This window comes from Somniosus microcephalus, chromosome 2 (assembly GCF_052327205.1).
Source record: "Somniosus microcephalus isolate GS21.2 chromosome 2, FLI_Smic_1.0, whole genome shotgun sequence".
Taxonomy (NCBI): Eukaryota; Metazoa; Chordata; class Chondrichthyes; order Squaliformes; family Somniosidae; genus Somniosus; species Somniosus microcephalus.
The window spans coordinates 152,447,439-152,465,519 of NC_140988.1; the positions used below are offsets into that span (position 1 = coordinate 152,447,439).

The 18,081-nt window shown below is 46.0% G+C and overlaps 1 protein-coding gene across 2 annotated transcripts in view; it reads left to right on the forward strand.

The window, feature by feature from the left end:
- The window catches only part of arhgap24 (Rho GTPase activating protein 24), a 730,398-nt gene that overhangs the window by 338,892 nt on the left and 373,425 nt on the right, over nucleotides 1-18,081 (forward strand). For both annotated transcript variants that reach the window (XM_085963615.1, XM_085963657.1), the window contains one exon: nucleotides 11,187-11,274. In XM_085963615.1, coding sequence (XP_085819741.1) covers nucleotides 11,187-11,274 — 88 coding nt within the window. The remainder of the gene's footprint in view (nucleotides 1-11,186; nucleotides 11,275-18,081) is intronic.

Genomic DNA, 18,081 nt, shown 5'->3' on the forward strand with positions numbered 1-18,081 from the left:
TGACATCATCGGATGCGACTTTCAGACTGAAAAAACTCATTTGCCATGGGTTCCCACATGTTGGAACTCAATTGGACAATTAAGTTAAAATTGCATCAATCACCCACATCGATTTAGATTCGGGTGGATAACACGAAATGCGGATTACACGACCCCAGCCCGCCCCTGAATCAAAATCCAGCCCGAAGTCTCAAGCATTAGGTTTGGGTTGAAGCTCATTTAGGTTGCCATGCGATTTAATCTTTAAGATGATGAAGAGATAGAGGATATGCATTCTGAGTTGTTGAGTCAACGATGTCTCAATTTCTTAGTACGTTGGAAACAGGACTCTGATCTAGTTTCAGAATGAATTTACAGTCGTTCAGCTCAAAAAATATTGAATCCACAATACAAATTATCTGTCTAAACAGGTAGCATGAAGCTATTGTTATTCATTAATAAGCTCCTTTGCCATTCAGTCATTGCCAGCTTCAGTCCACATTCAGCTGTTAATTTGGATTGATCTAAAAAAAAGAAGGCAAGATGTGAACAGTGTCCATATAATTGCTGTCATCAAAAGTTCCTGTGAATCTGTTAATTTGGGTTGACATACCAAGACATGCACTCTGTATCTCATAAACTTGTATTAGTAGTGAGCATTAAAAGCTAAGCTTCCTTGCAAATGATAAAGTACTAAAGCTCAAGGGACACCAGCTGAGCCAAACAATGGGAGTATTTTATTTATGATAGCTTAATCTTCAAAGCTGCTTCTCAGCACCACCTCCAACTTTCTAATCTCCCCTGAAGTGGAAGACTCATGATGGGAGATAGCTGCAAAAGTCCTACCGACTCTCTGGTACCTTGGTCAAGTAGCTGCTCTTCAGACAGTGAATGTTGGTGGGCTTTTTGACAATGAGGGAAATCACAGCTCAGTTCTATCCTCACCCAAAATCCACATGCATTCCAGCAGAGGTCGCTAAAGTTTATCTTTGCTCTCGAGTCCAGGGAAGTTGAAGTCACCCGTGGCATCCCCAACATCACACCTATCTGAAATCAACTAACTGAACGCAGAGTCTGGACCTTTGTCTGCACTACATGATGCACTTACCTACTGAGACATGAAAGCTGCTTCTTGACTATTATTTTAATCATGTAGTTTATTTAGATAGACCTGCCTTAGATGAGAACAGTGAAGAGACTGGGAGGGAGCAAGCATCAGTCATATTTCAGCAGAGCATCATCAGTCGAATAATACTGTATTGTTTAACATCCCGTAAACAAGTCTAAGTTTACCACTGAGAATTTGATCAAAATTTCTGGTGCCAATGTGAATGGAATTTCAAATCCTAACAGGAAATTTATATAAGGTCATTGCATACAAAGGGAAAGAGGTGATGTTGAATTTGTACAAGTCATTGGGATATTGCATACAGTTCTGGGCACACATCATGGGAAGGATGTTAAAACCATGAAACCAGATGATATCAGGAATGAAAGGTTAGACTTGTGAAGAAAGGCTTGAAAAATTGAGGCTCTTTTCACTGGAACAAAGATGATTAAAGGAGGACGTAATGGAGGTTTTCAAAATTATGAAAGGTTTGAGAGAATAACTAGCGAAAGTAAATAATAATAGATTATTTCCACTGGTTGGCAACTCAGTAACAGACATTTACTCAGGATTATCACTCAAAGAACGAGGTAGAATATTTTTCACACAGAGGGTCAGTGAGAACATGGAATGCTTTCCCACAAGTGGCAAGTTGGATATGTATTTGGAAAAAAATTATAACTGGATGCAGGAAAAGGGCAGGAAAATGGGATTTGAGTAGACAGCTCCAGGTGAAGAACTACTGGCACAAAAGCAGTGGGTCAAATGTCCTCCTCATGTGCTATAATTTCTGATTCTATAAGCAAGACCCATATGCGTGTATGTATATTTCTCCATCTTCTTCTTCTTAGGAAGTCCCTCGGAACCGAGGAGGACTTGCTTCCACATTAAAAATGAGCTCTCAGGTGACTGATTAGTCCAATGCGGGACCTAGAGTCTCTGTCACAGGTGGGGCAGACGGTGGTTGAAGGGGCGGGTGGGTGGGGTGCTTGGGTTGACGTGCGCTCCTTGCGCTGCCTGCGCTTGGCTTCCACTTGCTCCCGGCGAAGAGACTCGAGGTGTTCGGTGCCTTCCCGGATGCTTCTCCTCCACTTTGTGCGGTCTTGGGCCAGGGATTCCCAGGTGTCGGTGGGGATGTTACACTTTTTCAAGGAGGCTTTGAGGGTGTCCTTGAAGCGTTTCCTCTGCCCACCTGGGGCTCTCTTGCCATGCCAGAGCTCCGAGTAGAGCGCTTGTTTTGGGAGTCTCATATCGGGCATGTGGACAATGTGACCCGTCCATCGGAGCTGATTGAGCGTGGTCAGAGCTTCGATGCTGGGGATGTTGGCCTGAGCAAGAACACAGACGTTGGTGCGCCTATCCTGCCAATGGATTTGCAGGATCTTGCGGAGGCAGCATTGGTGGTACCTCTCCAGTGCTTTAAGGTGCCCACTGTACATGGTCCATGTCTCTGAGGCATACAGCAGGGCAGGTAGCACTGCTGCCCTGTAGAAGATGAGCTTAGTGCCGGGTTTGAGGTCCTGGTCTTCAAACACTCTTTTCCTCAGGCGACCGAAGGCTGCACTGGCACACTGAAGCCGGTGTTGGACTTCGTCGTCGACGTCTGCCTTTGTTGACAGTAGGCTCCCGAGGTATGGAAAGTGGTCCACGTTGTCCAAGGCCTTGTCGTGGATTTTGATAATCGGGGGGCAGCACTGTGTGGCGGGGGCAGGTTGGTAGAGGACCTTTGTCTTACGGATGTTTAGTGTAAGGCCCATGCTCTCGTATGCTTCGGTGAAGGTGTTTACGATGGTTTGGAGCTCGGCCTCCAAGTGAGCGCAGACGCAAGCATCGTCTGCATACTGTAATTCGATGACAGAGGATGGGACGACCATGGATCTGGACTGGAGGCGACGGAGGTTGAACAGTTTCCCGTTTGTTCTGTAAATTAGCTCCACTCCAGTGGGGAGCTTACTGAGGGTGAGATGGAGCATTGCAGCAAGGAAGATTGAGAAGAGCAATATTTTCTGCAGTGCCGTTGGTGCGATGACACAGCCTTGCCTCCGATTGCGGTAATTACAGAGGAGTTTCCCTGCTATCTGCCACAGGGAAAGTCATCACAAGAATCCTCCTCAATCGCCTTCTCCCAGTGGCCGAAGAGCTCCTCCCAGAGTCGCAATGCGGATTCCGCCCACTAAGAGGCACAATGGACATGATCTTCACTGCACGTCAATTACAAGAGAAATGCAGGGAACAGTACCAACCACTGTACATGGCCTTCTTTGATCTCACAAAGGCCTTCGACACGGTCAACCGTGAGGGATTATGGAGTGTCCTACTCAAATTCGTCTGCCCTCAAAAGTTTTTCCCTATCCTCCGCCTGCTTCACGACGACATGCAAGCCGTGATCCTGACCAATGGTTCCACCACAGACCCAATTCACATACGAACCGGGGTCAAGCAAGGCTGTGTCATCGCACCAACGCTCTTCTCAATCTTCCTTGCTCCATAATAACGTAATGTCACCTATCCGAACACATGGATAAGCAAGTCAACAACACTGTAAATGAGAATTCAGAGAAATATAGACCGCACAAAAGCATGAGACATGCGCACTGCCTTATTTAAGGTATCCTCTACATCAGGGGTTCTCAACCTTTTTGCTTCTGAGGCCCCCTCTCCCGTGTTATAAAAATTTTACAGACCCCCTATAACACAACACAATTATTTTTTCTGTATAAAAATTCTCTCAGCGCCGCTCCCACTCACCATGTTACTGCTGCTGCTGCTATCCCGGCACTGCAGAAAATATTGCTCCCCATACCCGTCCCACTCCCTCTTTCCCTCCACATGAGCCCCAATCAAGTAACCCCCCGTCACCCTCTTTCGCCCGCAAACCCTGACTCCCTCATCGACTGTTCCTGACACATCTGGCAGTGAGAGGATTCAGGGACAAAGGGGTGAAAGTAGAAGAGAAAACTGGCCCAATTAGCCCAGGGGAGGGGGGGAGCAGCAACAGCATGGCATTAGGTCAAATGTGGGGGGGACAAAATATCATCTACAAGGCACAAGTCAGGAGTGTGTTGGAATACTCTCTGATGTAAGAAAACTACTAGGCACTTGGTCTAAGATTTAAACAAAGCTTTAATCAACTGTTTTACAACATGGAGGTCTAGTTGTGTCCTTCACTAGTTCCTGTTAAGAATGTCCTGCGCAAGCTGGGCCCCTGCCCGTATATTTATACTCTCCCTGGACAGCGCCACCCGCAGGCCGCTTAGTTGATTCATGTCACTCTCCACTTGCCTGGATGAGTGCAGCTCCAACAACACTCAAGAAGCTCGACACCATCCAGGACAATGCAGCCCGCTTGATTGGCACCCCATCTACCACCTTAAACATTCACCCCCTTCACCACCAGCATACCGTGGCTGCAGTCTGAATAAATGGGTCTTTTTCTGAGTGGCAGGCAGTGACTTTGGAACAAACGGGTGTTCTGGACATTGTGACATTCTGGACATTTTTACATGCAGTGAACATTTTATATGCAGATAGCACCCTCTGGTGGTGGTTATTGTGTTAGCAGTTTGTATGCTGGAAAGGTCATCTGACCTTTCTACCTTTCTTCCTGTGTGAGGTCATTTGACTTTTGTTCCTTTCTTCCGATGAGAGGTCATTTGACCTTCGTACCTTTCTTCCTGTGTAATCCAGGAAGTAGAATTCCAGGAAGAACCTGGCAGTAATGGAGGATTCCATAAGGGTTTCACAATCCAATGTAATCTGATTTCATATGTTAGGCCAAGCGCAATAACTGTGAGTATCTTTGTTTCTTAGCATAATAGCAATGTTGTCAGAGTAGTATTTTGATAACACTATGTTTATAAAAGGTTAATATTTGATAGTTATAGAAGTTAGTCCAAATGTTAGTTAGTTATACAATTAGTCTATTCTACTGTTGTAAATATGTTTATATCTTATGTAATATCGAATGTATAGTACTCAGTTTATGTACAAAACATACTTTATCTTTGTTTACAGTTTCACAAAATTTGTTCAAGTAAAGCTTCAAAACAGCAAACGGCTTCACGAAGAATTATTTTTGAATAAGTGTTTAACTTGCTGGATAACTAGATAGGAGCACGTCTAGCGCGGCCAGTACAACGGGTCTTTTTCCGAGTGGCAGGCAGTGACTAGTGGGGTACCGCAGGGATCAGTCCTTGGACCCCAGCTATTCACAATATATATTAATGATCTAGACAAGGGAACTAGATGTAATATCTCCAAATTTGCAGACGACACAAAGCTGGGTGGGCGTGTGTGCTGTGAGGAGGATGCCGAGATACTCCAGGATGATTTGGACAGGTTGGGTGATTGGGCAGAAGCATGGCAGATGCAATATAACGTGGATAAATGTGAGGTTATCCACTTTAGTGTCAAAAACAGGAAGGCAGATTATTATCTGAATGGCAATAGATTGGGAGAAGGGGAAGTGCAACGAGACTTGGGTGTCCTTGTGCACCAGTCGCTGAAGGTAAGCATGCAGGTGCAGCAGGCAGTTAAGAAGGCAAATGGTATGTTGGCCTTCGTAGCGAGAGGGTTTGAGTACAGGAACAAGGATGTCTTGCTCCAGTTGTACAGGGCCTTGGTGAAACCACATCTTGAGTATTGTGTGCAGTTTTGGTCGCCTTATCTGAGGAAGGATGTTCTTGCCATGGAAGGAGTTCAGCGAAGATTCACCGGGCTGATACCTGGGATGGCAGGAATGACGTATAAGGAGAGATTGGGTCGATTGGGCTTGTACTCGCTGGAGTTTAGAAGAATGAGAAGGGATCTCATTGAAACTTATAAAATTCTGACAGGACTGGACAGACTAGATGCAGGAAGGATGTTCCCGATGGTCGGGGAGTCCAGACCAGGGGTCACAGTCTAAAGATAAGGGGTAGGCCATTTAGGACAGAAGTGAGGAGGAATTTCTTCACCCAGAGAGTGGTGAACCTGTGGAATTCTCTACAACAGAAGGCAGTAGAGGCCAATTCATTAAATATATTCAAGAAGGAGTTGGATATATTTCTTAAGGTTAAAGGGATCAAGGGGTATGGGGAGAAAGCAGGGACCGTGTACTGAATTTGGATGATCAGCCATGATCGCATTGAATGGCGGAGCAGGCTCGAGGGGCCGAATGGCCTACTCCTGCTCCTATCTTCTATGTTTCTATGTTTCTATCTATAAGATGCACTGCAGCAACTCACCAAGCCTTCTTCGACAGCACCTCCCAAACCTGCAGCCTCTAGCTGCAGCCTCTAGAAGGACAAGGGCAGCAGGCACATGAGAACTCCACCACCTCCAAATTTCCCTCCAAGTCACACACCATCCTGACTTGGAAATATGTTGCTGTCCCTTCATCGTCGCTGGGTCAAAATCCTGGAACTCCCTCCCTAACAGCACTGTGGGAGTATCTTCACCACAAGGACTGCAGCAGTTCAAGAAGGCTGCTCACCGCCACTTTCTCAAGGGCAACTAGGGATGGGCACAAAATGCTGGCCTTGCCAGTGATGCCCACATCCCGTGAATGATTAAAAAAATAAATACTTTTCAGGCAAACATGTCATGTAAACTTGGTAAATATGCAACATCCACACATAAGGGAATAACCTACTTGACCTTGTCCACACCAATCTACGTATCACAGACACGAATCTTCATAATAGCATTTGTAGCAGTGACCACCTTGTAGTGTGGCACTACCACCATGCTAAACGAGACAGATTAAGGACAGATGAGGCACTTCAGGTCAATTCCGATTCAGAAATCAGTTTGGAGCTTTTCCCCTGTTAATGGAACATAACTCCTTCTTGGACAATATTTTACTTTGAGATGTGAAATTCATTAACTATTCCTAAAGAGTCGCTGTTATTTTTTTTAACAGTTTTGAAGATCACATTGGCCAATCTCTGAATCATCTTTTCTCGCCCATCAGCTCCCTGTATCAGTAAATCCTCCCTGACATCTGCTCTCTTATTGAGAAATCCCTTGGGTTTCCCCAATGCATCCTTACATTGTCTAGTCATTATGCAATAATTCCTACTCTCAGTTCCATTATTGAAGCAAATGCTGCAGAGTGTAATGATATCAGCAAATAGAGATGGTATTTGCCTGTTCGATTATGATGCCTTAACAGCATGTTTGCACGTATTGATTGCTTGTGCCTGACCAGCAGAGGGCATGTGACCGAGACAAGCAAGGGAGTTTAGTTTAGTTTCAGTTTCGTTCTAGATGCATCACAAGCATCGTGTCTCCTGTAAAGCTGTATAAAGAGTTGAACAAGCTTTAGATTAAAAGACATTGGCCTAGAAATTCATTGGGCTTTGCGCCCAGTTAAGGCCCAAAGAGGGCCTCTGCGCCAGTAGAGGAGGTTGCGCTGATATTGAGCTCGGCGGTAATGGCGGCGGTAGCCGGTAGCGCTGCGCCGGCACCGATGACGTCATCGGTGTGCGCAGTGCCCCGTTTCCGCCCCGATGCCGGCCCGACCCCCATATTCAGTTGCCGCAGCCTCCTCCGTGGCGGCCGCTACTAACATCCGGAGACCAGGGCCTTACTGCAGCCTTAGTGGGGCGCATAAAGGTGGAGGTGCAGCCGGCCGCTTTTTCGGCGGCCGCCTGCCCGCACCTCCTTCCCCGGCCTCCTCCACCACCCCCCCCGCGGCATTGCCGGCTGTTTTCAGCGAGCCCAGCACTTCTCTGTGGTGCCGGGCTCATTTGCCGGCACAATCCGGCGGCGATCTCCCCGTTGCAGGCACCTCCACCTTAAGAGAAGGAGGAGGCCTGCAGTACCGCAGCCTGCCGCACTGCATCGGGTGGCGCAGCGGCACCTAGAGCGCTGAAATTCAGTTTCAGTGCCCCAAGCGGGGGCGGGCACACCCTGGAACAGCGCCCGGTTCCGACTTGGGGCGCAAAAACTGAATATCTCACGGGCGCAACTGGCTCCGCGCGCAGCGCTAACTTTTGGGCGCAAGCCAGCTGGCGGGCCCAAACTGAATTTCTAGGCCATTCTCTTTCACAAATGTCTCGTCATTGAACCCACATACAAATCAATACACAGAGGACAGGCGTTCCCAATCCCACAAGATAGACCAGCACATGAGGTTTTCTTTTTACCAAACACTGCTTTTATGTGCCATGATTGAAATACATATGGAAAACTGCTACATAAAATTTTTTAAATCACATTGATTGCTGTGTTTCATGTAGGTCACAAGATCATAAAATGAGGAAGGCCATTCAGTCGATCATAGTTCATCCATCCAGAAAGTTCCTAAAATCCCTCGAATTGATTCTTAAATGATTCTCGGGATTTTGCCTCCAGAAGATCATCCGTTCGAATGGCCTTTGCTGCTTTCCCATTCCCTGCTCCCACTTCCCCTTGCCCACCAAGCCAAACTTCCCTCCATGCTCCCTCCTGTTCTAGCCCTGAACCTGTGCCTTTCTTTAGTCTCTCTCCTGTCTACCCTCATGCCCTGTCCAAGCTCACTTATCCATGAGACCCATCTCCTACTCCCTTGACCCCATTCCCATTTGACTGCTGACCACCCAACTTTTCTTTCTAGCCCCTATGTTTTTGTTACTTACACTTGTCTGCATTAAATTTCATCTGCGATTATTCTGTCCACTTACATATTGGACTGCGTTCTCTGCGTTGGGGCAAGATAGCAACGATGAATGATGCAAAATTCATTGAGACAGCGGTAGGTTGCACCGCCTGACCAGCAATGAATCCCCCGCCCCTGCCGTGACCATTGCTGGCTGCTCCTTTCTCAGCCAGCACATGCAAATGGCAGTGGAGGCATGAGGCCTGGATCCCATCCACCCCTATTACCATCGCCTCCCAGGGCTGCCATGTCAAAGGTGATGGTAGGCCCTGGGAAGCAGCAGTAACAGCCCTCCGGTCCCCCCCAACCATGGAGCCAGAGGGCATTGTGGGACCTCTTCGCCCTCCACTCTAATTGCAATTTACCTTTCCACGGCCGTTGTGCAGATCTTCGCAGCACTTCTGACCTTTTAACCCACTCAGGACCACAAAAACTTTACAGCCAGGTAATAGCGGGCTCTCTGCTGGTGGCAGGAATCCCACCAGCAGCAGCTGTGCACACCTGATGAACCCTGACCAGGGAAACATTTGGTCAGGGTTACGTTATTGTCGGAAGCACAGGTGGAAGTCCCGTCCTGCGGAACACTGCCACTAAGAGTAGAATCCTTAGCTTCAGTAATTGTCAGCAGTGAAGAAATGAAACTGTCTATCATAATTTTGTATAAATACTTGCTGATATATTGGTTTCCATATCAAGAAAAACATTGGTCACGCTCAGTATAAATGATGAAGATCCTTCTTTGGTGTTTAGTGTTGTGTGAAATTATTTTCCACATTTATTTCTACAAATTCTGATTACAGATGAGGCCTGCTGAGGTCTCTATTTTAACACATGCTGTTGTATAAAAGTATGAGTCAAAATTTATTGCATGTTTTGGGATAAATATCAGTGAAAGAGCAATGCAACAAAATGGCTTTTTGAAGTTGAAAATCTGTTATCTACCTACATCATTGAAAGTCTTGCATTTAATAGGCGTTTGCCACACTCCATATTATTTTACACTTGCTAAGTGACTTAAAGCAACAACATTTTTTAAAAGCAATATTTTTCCCATTGTTTCATACAGTTTAATCTGTTATGTAAAAATTCTGAAGCAAAGCACTTTGATGCTAAGCTGAGACATTGCAGCTGCAGTCAGTCAGTCAGTCAGTCAGTCCCATATTGTAGTGAACCTGTTCCAAGTTACTGGTCATTGGAGACTTGACATTAGGAAAAACATTCCTGAAGCTCTTTGCGCCATTTTTCCGGGATTTGCGGCAGTGGTGTGGGAGAACCCCTGTGGAAATATGTCCCTATTAAACTCCCAAAATTGCTCCCAGCATGGAGTCTTGTTGGTCAGCAGCATAAATAAGAGATTTGGACATGGATATCAGTGGTGCTCCTGATTGTCCAGTGATTAAAATTAATGGTTAGGAATACAGCAGTTTGAGCTGGCTGACCACCATATCTAATTCTCCAGTTCACATCCTCTACATATATCTGAGAATGACTGATATTGGTAAAATGTAATATTTTTATCTCATGTCAGTTATGTGATATGCTGCTTCGTCAAATTTGCTATAATAGTGGTGGGCAAACCACCATCATGTTTACACTTCACTGTGAATGTGGTAAGCATACGGTTCTGGACTACCCATAAGTAACATTCCCACATTACAACAGTGACTCCACTTCAAAAGTTCTTCATTGGCTGTAAAGCGCTTTGGGACATCCGGTGGTCGTGAAAGGCACTATATAAATGCAAGTCTTTCTTTCTTTCTTAACATGACAGAAGATCTAATAGTAAGTGTTATGAATAAAATATATCATGGGCAGTGGGGAGATGGATGTCTCCATACCCACTTGCTAGTCTGTCTAGGGTAATCCACTCAGCTTGATCTCTGGAGGCATCTATAATTTCAGCTGTGGCTCAGTGATAGCACTCTCACCTTTGAGTCAGATGGTTGTGAGTTAAAGTCCCACTCTAGAGACATGAGCACAAAAATCCATGCTGTACTGAGGAGATGCTGCACTGTTGGAGGTGCCGTCTTTTAGATGAGACATTAAACCAAGTCTCCCCTCTCAGGTGGCGTTCTGCCCGGTGTCCTGACCAATATTTATCCTTCAACCAGCATCACTAAAGAATAGGTTATCTGATCGTTATCACATTGCTGTTTGTGGGACCTTGCTGGGAGCAAATTGACTGTCACGTTTCCTACATTTCAACAGTGACTACATTTCAACAGTACTTCATTGGCTGTAAAGCGCTTTGGGACATCCTAAGGTTGTGAAAAGCGCTATGTAAAAGCAAGTCTTATGTCTTTATTTCACAGTCAACATCAACAACCACAACATTGCATTCAGTTCCTGATTATCGGTAGAGTTTGTAACAGTAATCCTGCTGCAAATTTTAATTGCTGTGTTTTATAATTGCTATTGGTTCTATTCTCAGTCTGTGCAGCACCTTTTTTTCTCAATCTCATTTGGTCTCTTTTACAGGGGACCATTTTCTTGCCTGGAAATAATGTCACTGAGCATTCATATAATGGAGATGAGTCCAGGAAGTTCCTTTTTGAAATTGTGCCAGGTAAGAAACATTTAGACTTTTGCTCTGATGACCATGTTGTGAGGTTACCAAAAGCCACACTGGAGAGGTCAAAGTTCAATACTTCCGAAATAAAACTGTGGTATCTTGATCTGGCCATAGATGGAGACAGACACAGGTTAACTCCTTAACATGGTTTAATCAACACTTGCACATAAAAGCTTCTGCCATGAGGCAGCAAAAACAAAGAGTACAACCAGTACAGATCAGACTTAACTCAGGAGAGCAATTGCCACAGCACCACCTGGTGGATCAGGTTACACATAACCTCCCAGGTTACTACACTCCTCCCCCCTTAAGATTGCCGTATGCAATTCTTAAACAATAACCCTTACTAGGTATTACGTTTTAACTAACCAGTATGCTCTAACCCCTGACTAATTTAACAGGTTTGTATAAGTCTTTCTGGTTGCTTTCGAATCCTTTGTGAATGTCTTAATTCCACTTGTGGTGGATTCTCAGATTCATTCGCACTTGAGATTGGAGTAGTCTCTGATGTTGGTTTTACTCTGTCCCGCTGTGGCCTGGCAGTACCAGTGTCCACTGGCACCTTATAAGCCGTGCTGGGTCCTGGAACAGCCTCCTCTACTGCCCTTTGTTCCATCTGAGGCAGTTCCCCCTGCTGCCGGCTGAAAAGCTGATCCACATGCCGACAAACCCCTCGACCATCCCCTAGTAACACAGAGTACGACACAGGTCCTGTAATGTCCTGGATTAGTCCTGGTATCCATTTAGGTCCATAACCGAAGTTCCGGGTGTACACAGAGTCCCCTATGGCGAAATGGCGAGCTTTAGTATGTTTGTCATGGTACGCTTTTTGGTTTGTTTGTTTTGTCTCAACCTTGCTTTTGAGATCTGGGTGTATCAGGTCTAACGTGCACCGCAACTTTCTCCCCATCATCAACTCAGCCGGAGAAAGCCCCGTGGTAGCTTGGGGTGTTATACGATAACTAAACAAGGCTCTATTGAGCTTGGTCTCCAGGGTGTCACCTGAGCTCTTCCTCATGAGCTCCTTAAAAGTCTGCGCGGCTCGCTCGGCTAACCCATTTGAGGCTGGGTGATATGGAGCCGAGGTGACACGTGTGATTCCATTCCTTACCATGAATTCTTTGCTCCCTTCACTAACAAAACACTGCATTGTCGGATACAATCATTTCTGGAATACCATGCATGCTGAAGCTGTTCCTGAGACAATTCAGTGTGGCATCAGTCGTTGCAGAGCTCACTGGATAAACGTCGATCCACTTTGAGTGAGCGTCAACCAGCACCAAAAACATTTTGCCCATAAAAGGTCCCGCATAGTCTATGTGAATTCTCCTCCAGGGTTTGCTGGGCCACTCCCAGGGATGGAGTGGTGCCCCGGCAGGTGCTTTCCTCTGTTCCTGACATATAGTGCATGACTTTACCTTTGACTCAATTTCAGCATCCAAGTTAGGCCACCACAGGTAGCTCCTAGCCAGTCCTTTCATTCTAGTCATTCCTGGGTGCGATTGATGCAACTGTTCCATCAAAGTAGAGCGTCCCCGCTCTGGGACTATGATGCGTGCTCCCCATAGCACACATCCATCTTGGACACTGAGCTCGTGCTGTCTCTGTCTGTACGGCGCGAACTCCGGTCCCTCACAGTGATCTGGCCAGCCTTTCAACACATACTCACGGACCCTTGACAGAACGGGGTCCTTGGCTGTCCAGCCCTGGATTTGCGCTGAAGTCATCAGGGGACTGATCTCCTGATCCAGCATCAGGACGTGCTCCTCAGGGGAAGTACTGCGAGGAGATTTTGAGAGGGGCAGGTGGCTGAGAGCAACCGCGTTCCCGTTTTCCTTGCCGGCTCTGTACGTGATCACATATTCATAGGCTCTTAGTATTACTGCCCATCTCATTATTCTCTGTGATGCCATTTGAGGCACCACTTTCATCTCATTCAGTAAGCTAATAAGAGGCTTGTGGTCAGTACTGATTACAAACTTCCTCCCATATATGTACTTATGGAATTTCTTTACTCCAAATATAATGGCCAACCCCTCTTTATCAAGCTGTGAATAGTTCTTTTCCGCAGCTGTGAGCGTGCGTGAAACAAACCCGATGGGCCTTTCCGCTCCATCTGGCATGCGGTGGGCCAACACTGCCCCCACTCCATAGGGTGATGCGTCGCAGGACATTATCAGCTCCTTCTTCTCGTCGTAATGCACTAACACCCTGCTGGACTGAAGTAGCTCCTTTGACTGCTGAAACGCTTTTGCTTGCTCTGGCCCCCAACGCCATGGCTCCTCCTTTCTCAGCAGTTTGTGCAGGGGTGCCAGCAGCATCGATAAGTTTGGAAGAAACCGGTTATAATAATTCAGGAGCCCTAGATAGGCTTTCAGTTCAGTCACTGAGGTGGGTGCCGGTGCATCCTGCACTGCCCGCACTTTCCCTGGTAATGGATGGAGGCCTGTGGCATCCACCCGATGTCCCAGGAATGTAACTTCCTTCTCCATGAAACTACACTTACTCCGTTTCAGGCGTAGCCCCGCCTCTTCCAGCCGCTGTAGCACTTTGTCCAGTGTTTTTAAGTGATCCTGATCGTCACTTCCTGTTAGCAGAATATCATCTAAGTACACGGCCACCTTTGGAATGCCCTGCAGAATGCCCTCCATAGTCCTTTGGAATATTGCTGGGCTAGAACTGACACCAAATGGTAACCTGGCATACATGAACAGCCCCTTGTGCGTGTTCACCGTGACAAACTTTTTTGATTCTTCATCTAGCAATATCTGCTGATACGCATGACTCATGTCCAGTTTGCTGAATCTTTCTCCCCCAGCGAGCAATGTTAACATGTCCTCCATTCTCGGAATGGGGTACTGTTCCAGTGATGATACTCTGTTCACTGTTAACTTATAGTCACCACACACCCTTACGTTACCGTCGGGCTTCAATACCGGGACTATTGGTGCCGCCCAGTCTGAAAATTTCACTGGTTCTATTACTTTGTCCTTTAGCAGGCGATCTAGTTCCGCCTCAACCTTGGTTTTCATTGCAAAAGGTACCGACCTTGGTTTAAAGAAACGAGGCGTGGCATCACTGGCTACATGAATCTTGGCTGTGGCTCCCCTTAAGGTGCCCAGTTTGTCCTTGAACACTAACTCATGCTTCATCAGCACTTCTTGCAGTGCCTCTGTACTGTCCTCCATTTTATTCATTGCCTGCCAGTCCACACTCAACTCACTGATCCACCCTCGCCCTAACAGGTTTGGCCCTGACCCTGCTACCACTACCACCGTAAGCTCTTTGGTGACTCCTTTGTGTTCCACTTGTACTTCGGCCGCCCCCAAAATGTCCACCTTCTGTCCTGTGTAGGTTTTGAGACTAATGGGGCATGTACCTAGCTCTGGTACTTTTGCTTCCCCCCATAGCTTGGCGTACTCAGTCTGCGACATTATGGTTACACTACATCCGGTGTCAATCTCAAACTTTACTTGACCTCCGTTCACTATCAAATACTGAGTGAGAGGGGGTACGTTGGGCCTTGAAGTGTCTATACTGTATATAGTGAAAACCGACTCACTAGACTCTTCCTCTTGTATGTAATTTGCCCGCTTTGTGTACTTCTCCCTCCCCCCTTTAGCATGCTTTGCCCCTTCAGCACTGCTTTTCTCACTCACTGCCCTTTTACAGACTTTCTTTAAGTGCCCTATTTTTCCACAATTGTGGCACTTTGCCTTTGCAAACCTGCAGTCCTTTGCATAATGGCTCGTCCCGCCACATCGGTAGCAATCCCCAACCCCGACTGGTGGACTTTTCGCGCCAGCTTCCATCTTGAAAACAGCTCCTCCCACTGGTTTACTCCATTTCTCCTTGCTCATACTGTTTAAGTCCTTAATGTCCTTGTTAGCCATCTCCATGGCTTGTGCTTTTTTAAGTGCTGTCTCAAACGTTAATCCTTCTTCTGACAGCAACCTTTGCTGTATACTGTCGTCGTTAACTCCGCATACTAGTCTGTCCCTTAACATGACTGTGAGCGTATTTCCAAAATTACAGTCCTGTGCGAGCTTCCGAAGCTCCTCCACATACTCAGTAACACTTTCTTCCGGCCTCCTAATCCTCGAATTGAATTTCCATCTCTGTACTATTTCACTAGGTTTCGGATTGAAATGATTCTTTAGTAGACTCACCAACTCGTCAAAAGATTTTTCTCCTGGCCGCTCCGGGCTCAGCAGATTCCTCATCCGTGTATAGGTTTGCGCTCCCACACAACTCAGTAAAATGACCCTTTTCTTTTCAGCACTGTCCATCTCGTTTGCCATAAAGAAATGGCTCAGTATTTCAATATACTCCTCCCAAGACTGCGACTTGCTGTCAAAAGGTGCCACAGAGCCTACCATTCCTGCCATCCTTGGAGTCCGGTCACTTCAGCCAAAAAATCAAACTCCGTTTCGACTCCCGCGGCCTAGCCTCGTGCTTTTCCGACTAGTTTGCTAACCAACCCGAGCACCTCTTCCGAATACGCCAAAACTTTTCCGTCCTTTATTCTCGTCGCCATATGTGGTATCTTGAGCTGGCCATAGATGGAGACAGACACAGGTTAACTCCTTAACATGGTTTAATCAACACTTGCACATAAAAGCTTCTGCCATGAGGCAGCAAAAACAAAGAGTACAACCAATACAGATCAGACTTAACTCAGGAGAACAATTGCCACAGCACCACCTGGTGGATCAGGTTACACATAACCTCCCAGGTTACTACAAAAACGCTGCTGTCATATCTGAAATATATTGAACTGAAAGGGTGAGGTTGCTGGTTCTTTCAGCTAGGGGATGTAGAGCCAGCTCGAAAAGTTGAATAACACTCAGATTATGACCAAAAGACAAAAAAATAATAATTCCCAAGCATTTGGAATACATGGTATCCCAACTGGAGGAAAGGTTTGAAAATAGCGACACGCTGTGGTAGTATCTTGACTGGTCAGCTGCAGAATCCATGACCGAATCATAATTAATGCATCTTAAGATGAGCTGTGGTGAACTTTTCATGACAGTAAATTTATGTCAGTGGCCTAAGGTAAGAATTATTGCAATTGTCCAGTGTAGACCACCATTATGTAGCTACACAGGTACTTGTATCAGTTTATTGTGAATTGGTTAAAGGGATTTTGTTAAGAATGCAACCTAAAAGTGCTGCTGATTTCATTTTAAAGGATTTACTTTTACACAAGTTATTCTTAAAAATTAAACCCTCTGAGTTATCTTGTATTGAATTGTAATGGTGTGACAGTCAAACACCTAAACTTGTAGGAGATTTGATTCTGTCAATCAAGTACAAGTGTAGCCATAGTATATATGGCAAAATCATACCTACACATGCACTGTAATCATTGCTAAACTTGGATGATAGATAAAGGGGTGTTGTTGCTTCTTGAAGGAGTTTTCAGGCAGGTTTGGTCATAGGAACAACTTTTTATGAAAACAATATGATCGGTGAGGAGGGTGAAATTCTCCGAGTGCATCGAGAGTGCATTAAATGGGAATTATGCTTTCCCTTGTGGTAGTGTACTTGCAGGAACAACCTTACCCTGTGTGCTTTCAGAAAGGTTGGGTGCACGGGAATACTAACAAACAACTGAGTGTCCAATCTAAAAGCACTTGCAAGAATCCTGCCTAGCTGGCTGAACAGTCACTAATCGATATAAATGGTGTACTGTGGGCCAATGTAGCTGGTGATTACACAGTATCTGAGAGAAATGGAGGAACATGCAGACAGCAGAAACTATCATTAGCAGATAAAGATCTGCAAGTCATAGTTGATGGCAATGGGGAAGAAGAACTGCTCTGTACATGGCGGTGGGGGGTAGGGGGGTGCTGGTTTGCGGGTGGAAACCGGTTATAACTCACTAATAACTAGATGGTCAAGTGGATGTTGAGCCCCAAACGACTCACCCTGGCTAAGTCTTATGCTGTTGCCTGGAAGCAGCCTGTGGTAGAATGATCAGGTGCCATCGTCATTTTTTCCATTCTTGTCATTGTGATGCTGATGTTGCTTTGTGGTTACAGGAAATGGCACAATGTCAGTTGTCTGCTGACACAGCATTCCTTGCTGAGGTTGAGGTAGTTCTGCCATCTCTGGTAGTCACATTGCTATGAATGGTAACAGTTCTGTTGATCCTCCTTCTTTAATCTCCCTGGCACCCCCATGTGTTGCTGCTCCTCCTCATCCAATGTATCCTGCATCTTAAAACTTGTTGATTCACCTGCACTGCCACTGAAGAGTCTTCTGCTCTGTTCTGAACCTCTCCTACCTAAGCACCACCTTTATAGTGGGCATTGTTAATATGGGCTGGAAGGTAAGCATGAGCAAATTTACATGTTTCCTTTATTGGCACTAAAGAAGTTCCACCCACCCCCAGAAAAAAAATATAGGCATTTACGTGCATTAATCTGCATTACTCCTTGGATCAATTCTAGAAGCATGGGGGGAAAAATGCACTAATTCATCATTAATACAAATGCACTAATTGACTACATACAGGGCGTGTATCGGCAGTGTGGTGTTCACTGGAGCCAGGCTGCACACACGCCCTTTTTCATTTTTATTGACACGATTTGGGCAGCATGTGAGGCCCTTGCCCCAGGAAGACAAGGGCCTCATTGATATTCAAAATTTGGGGTCTAATGACGTCAATCAGACCTTGACATTGTTTTAATCAGCAGGATTAAGGTCGGCACCTGGTTCCGGCCTCACCAATGATATCCGGCATGGAGGATCAACCTCCCCCTGTCCTGGGTTTCCTGAAATCATCTGGGACCC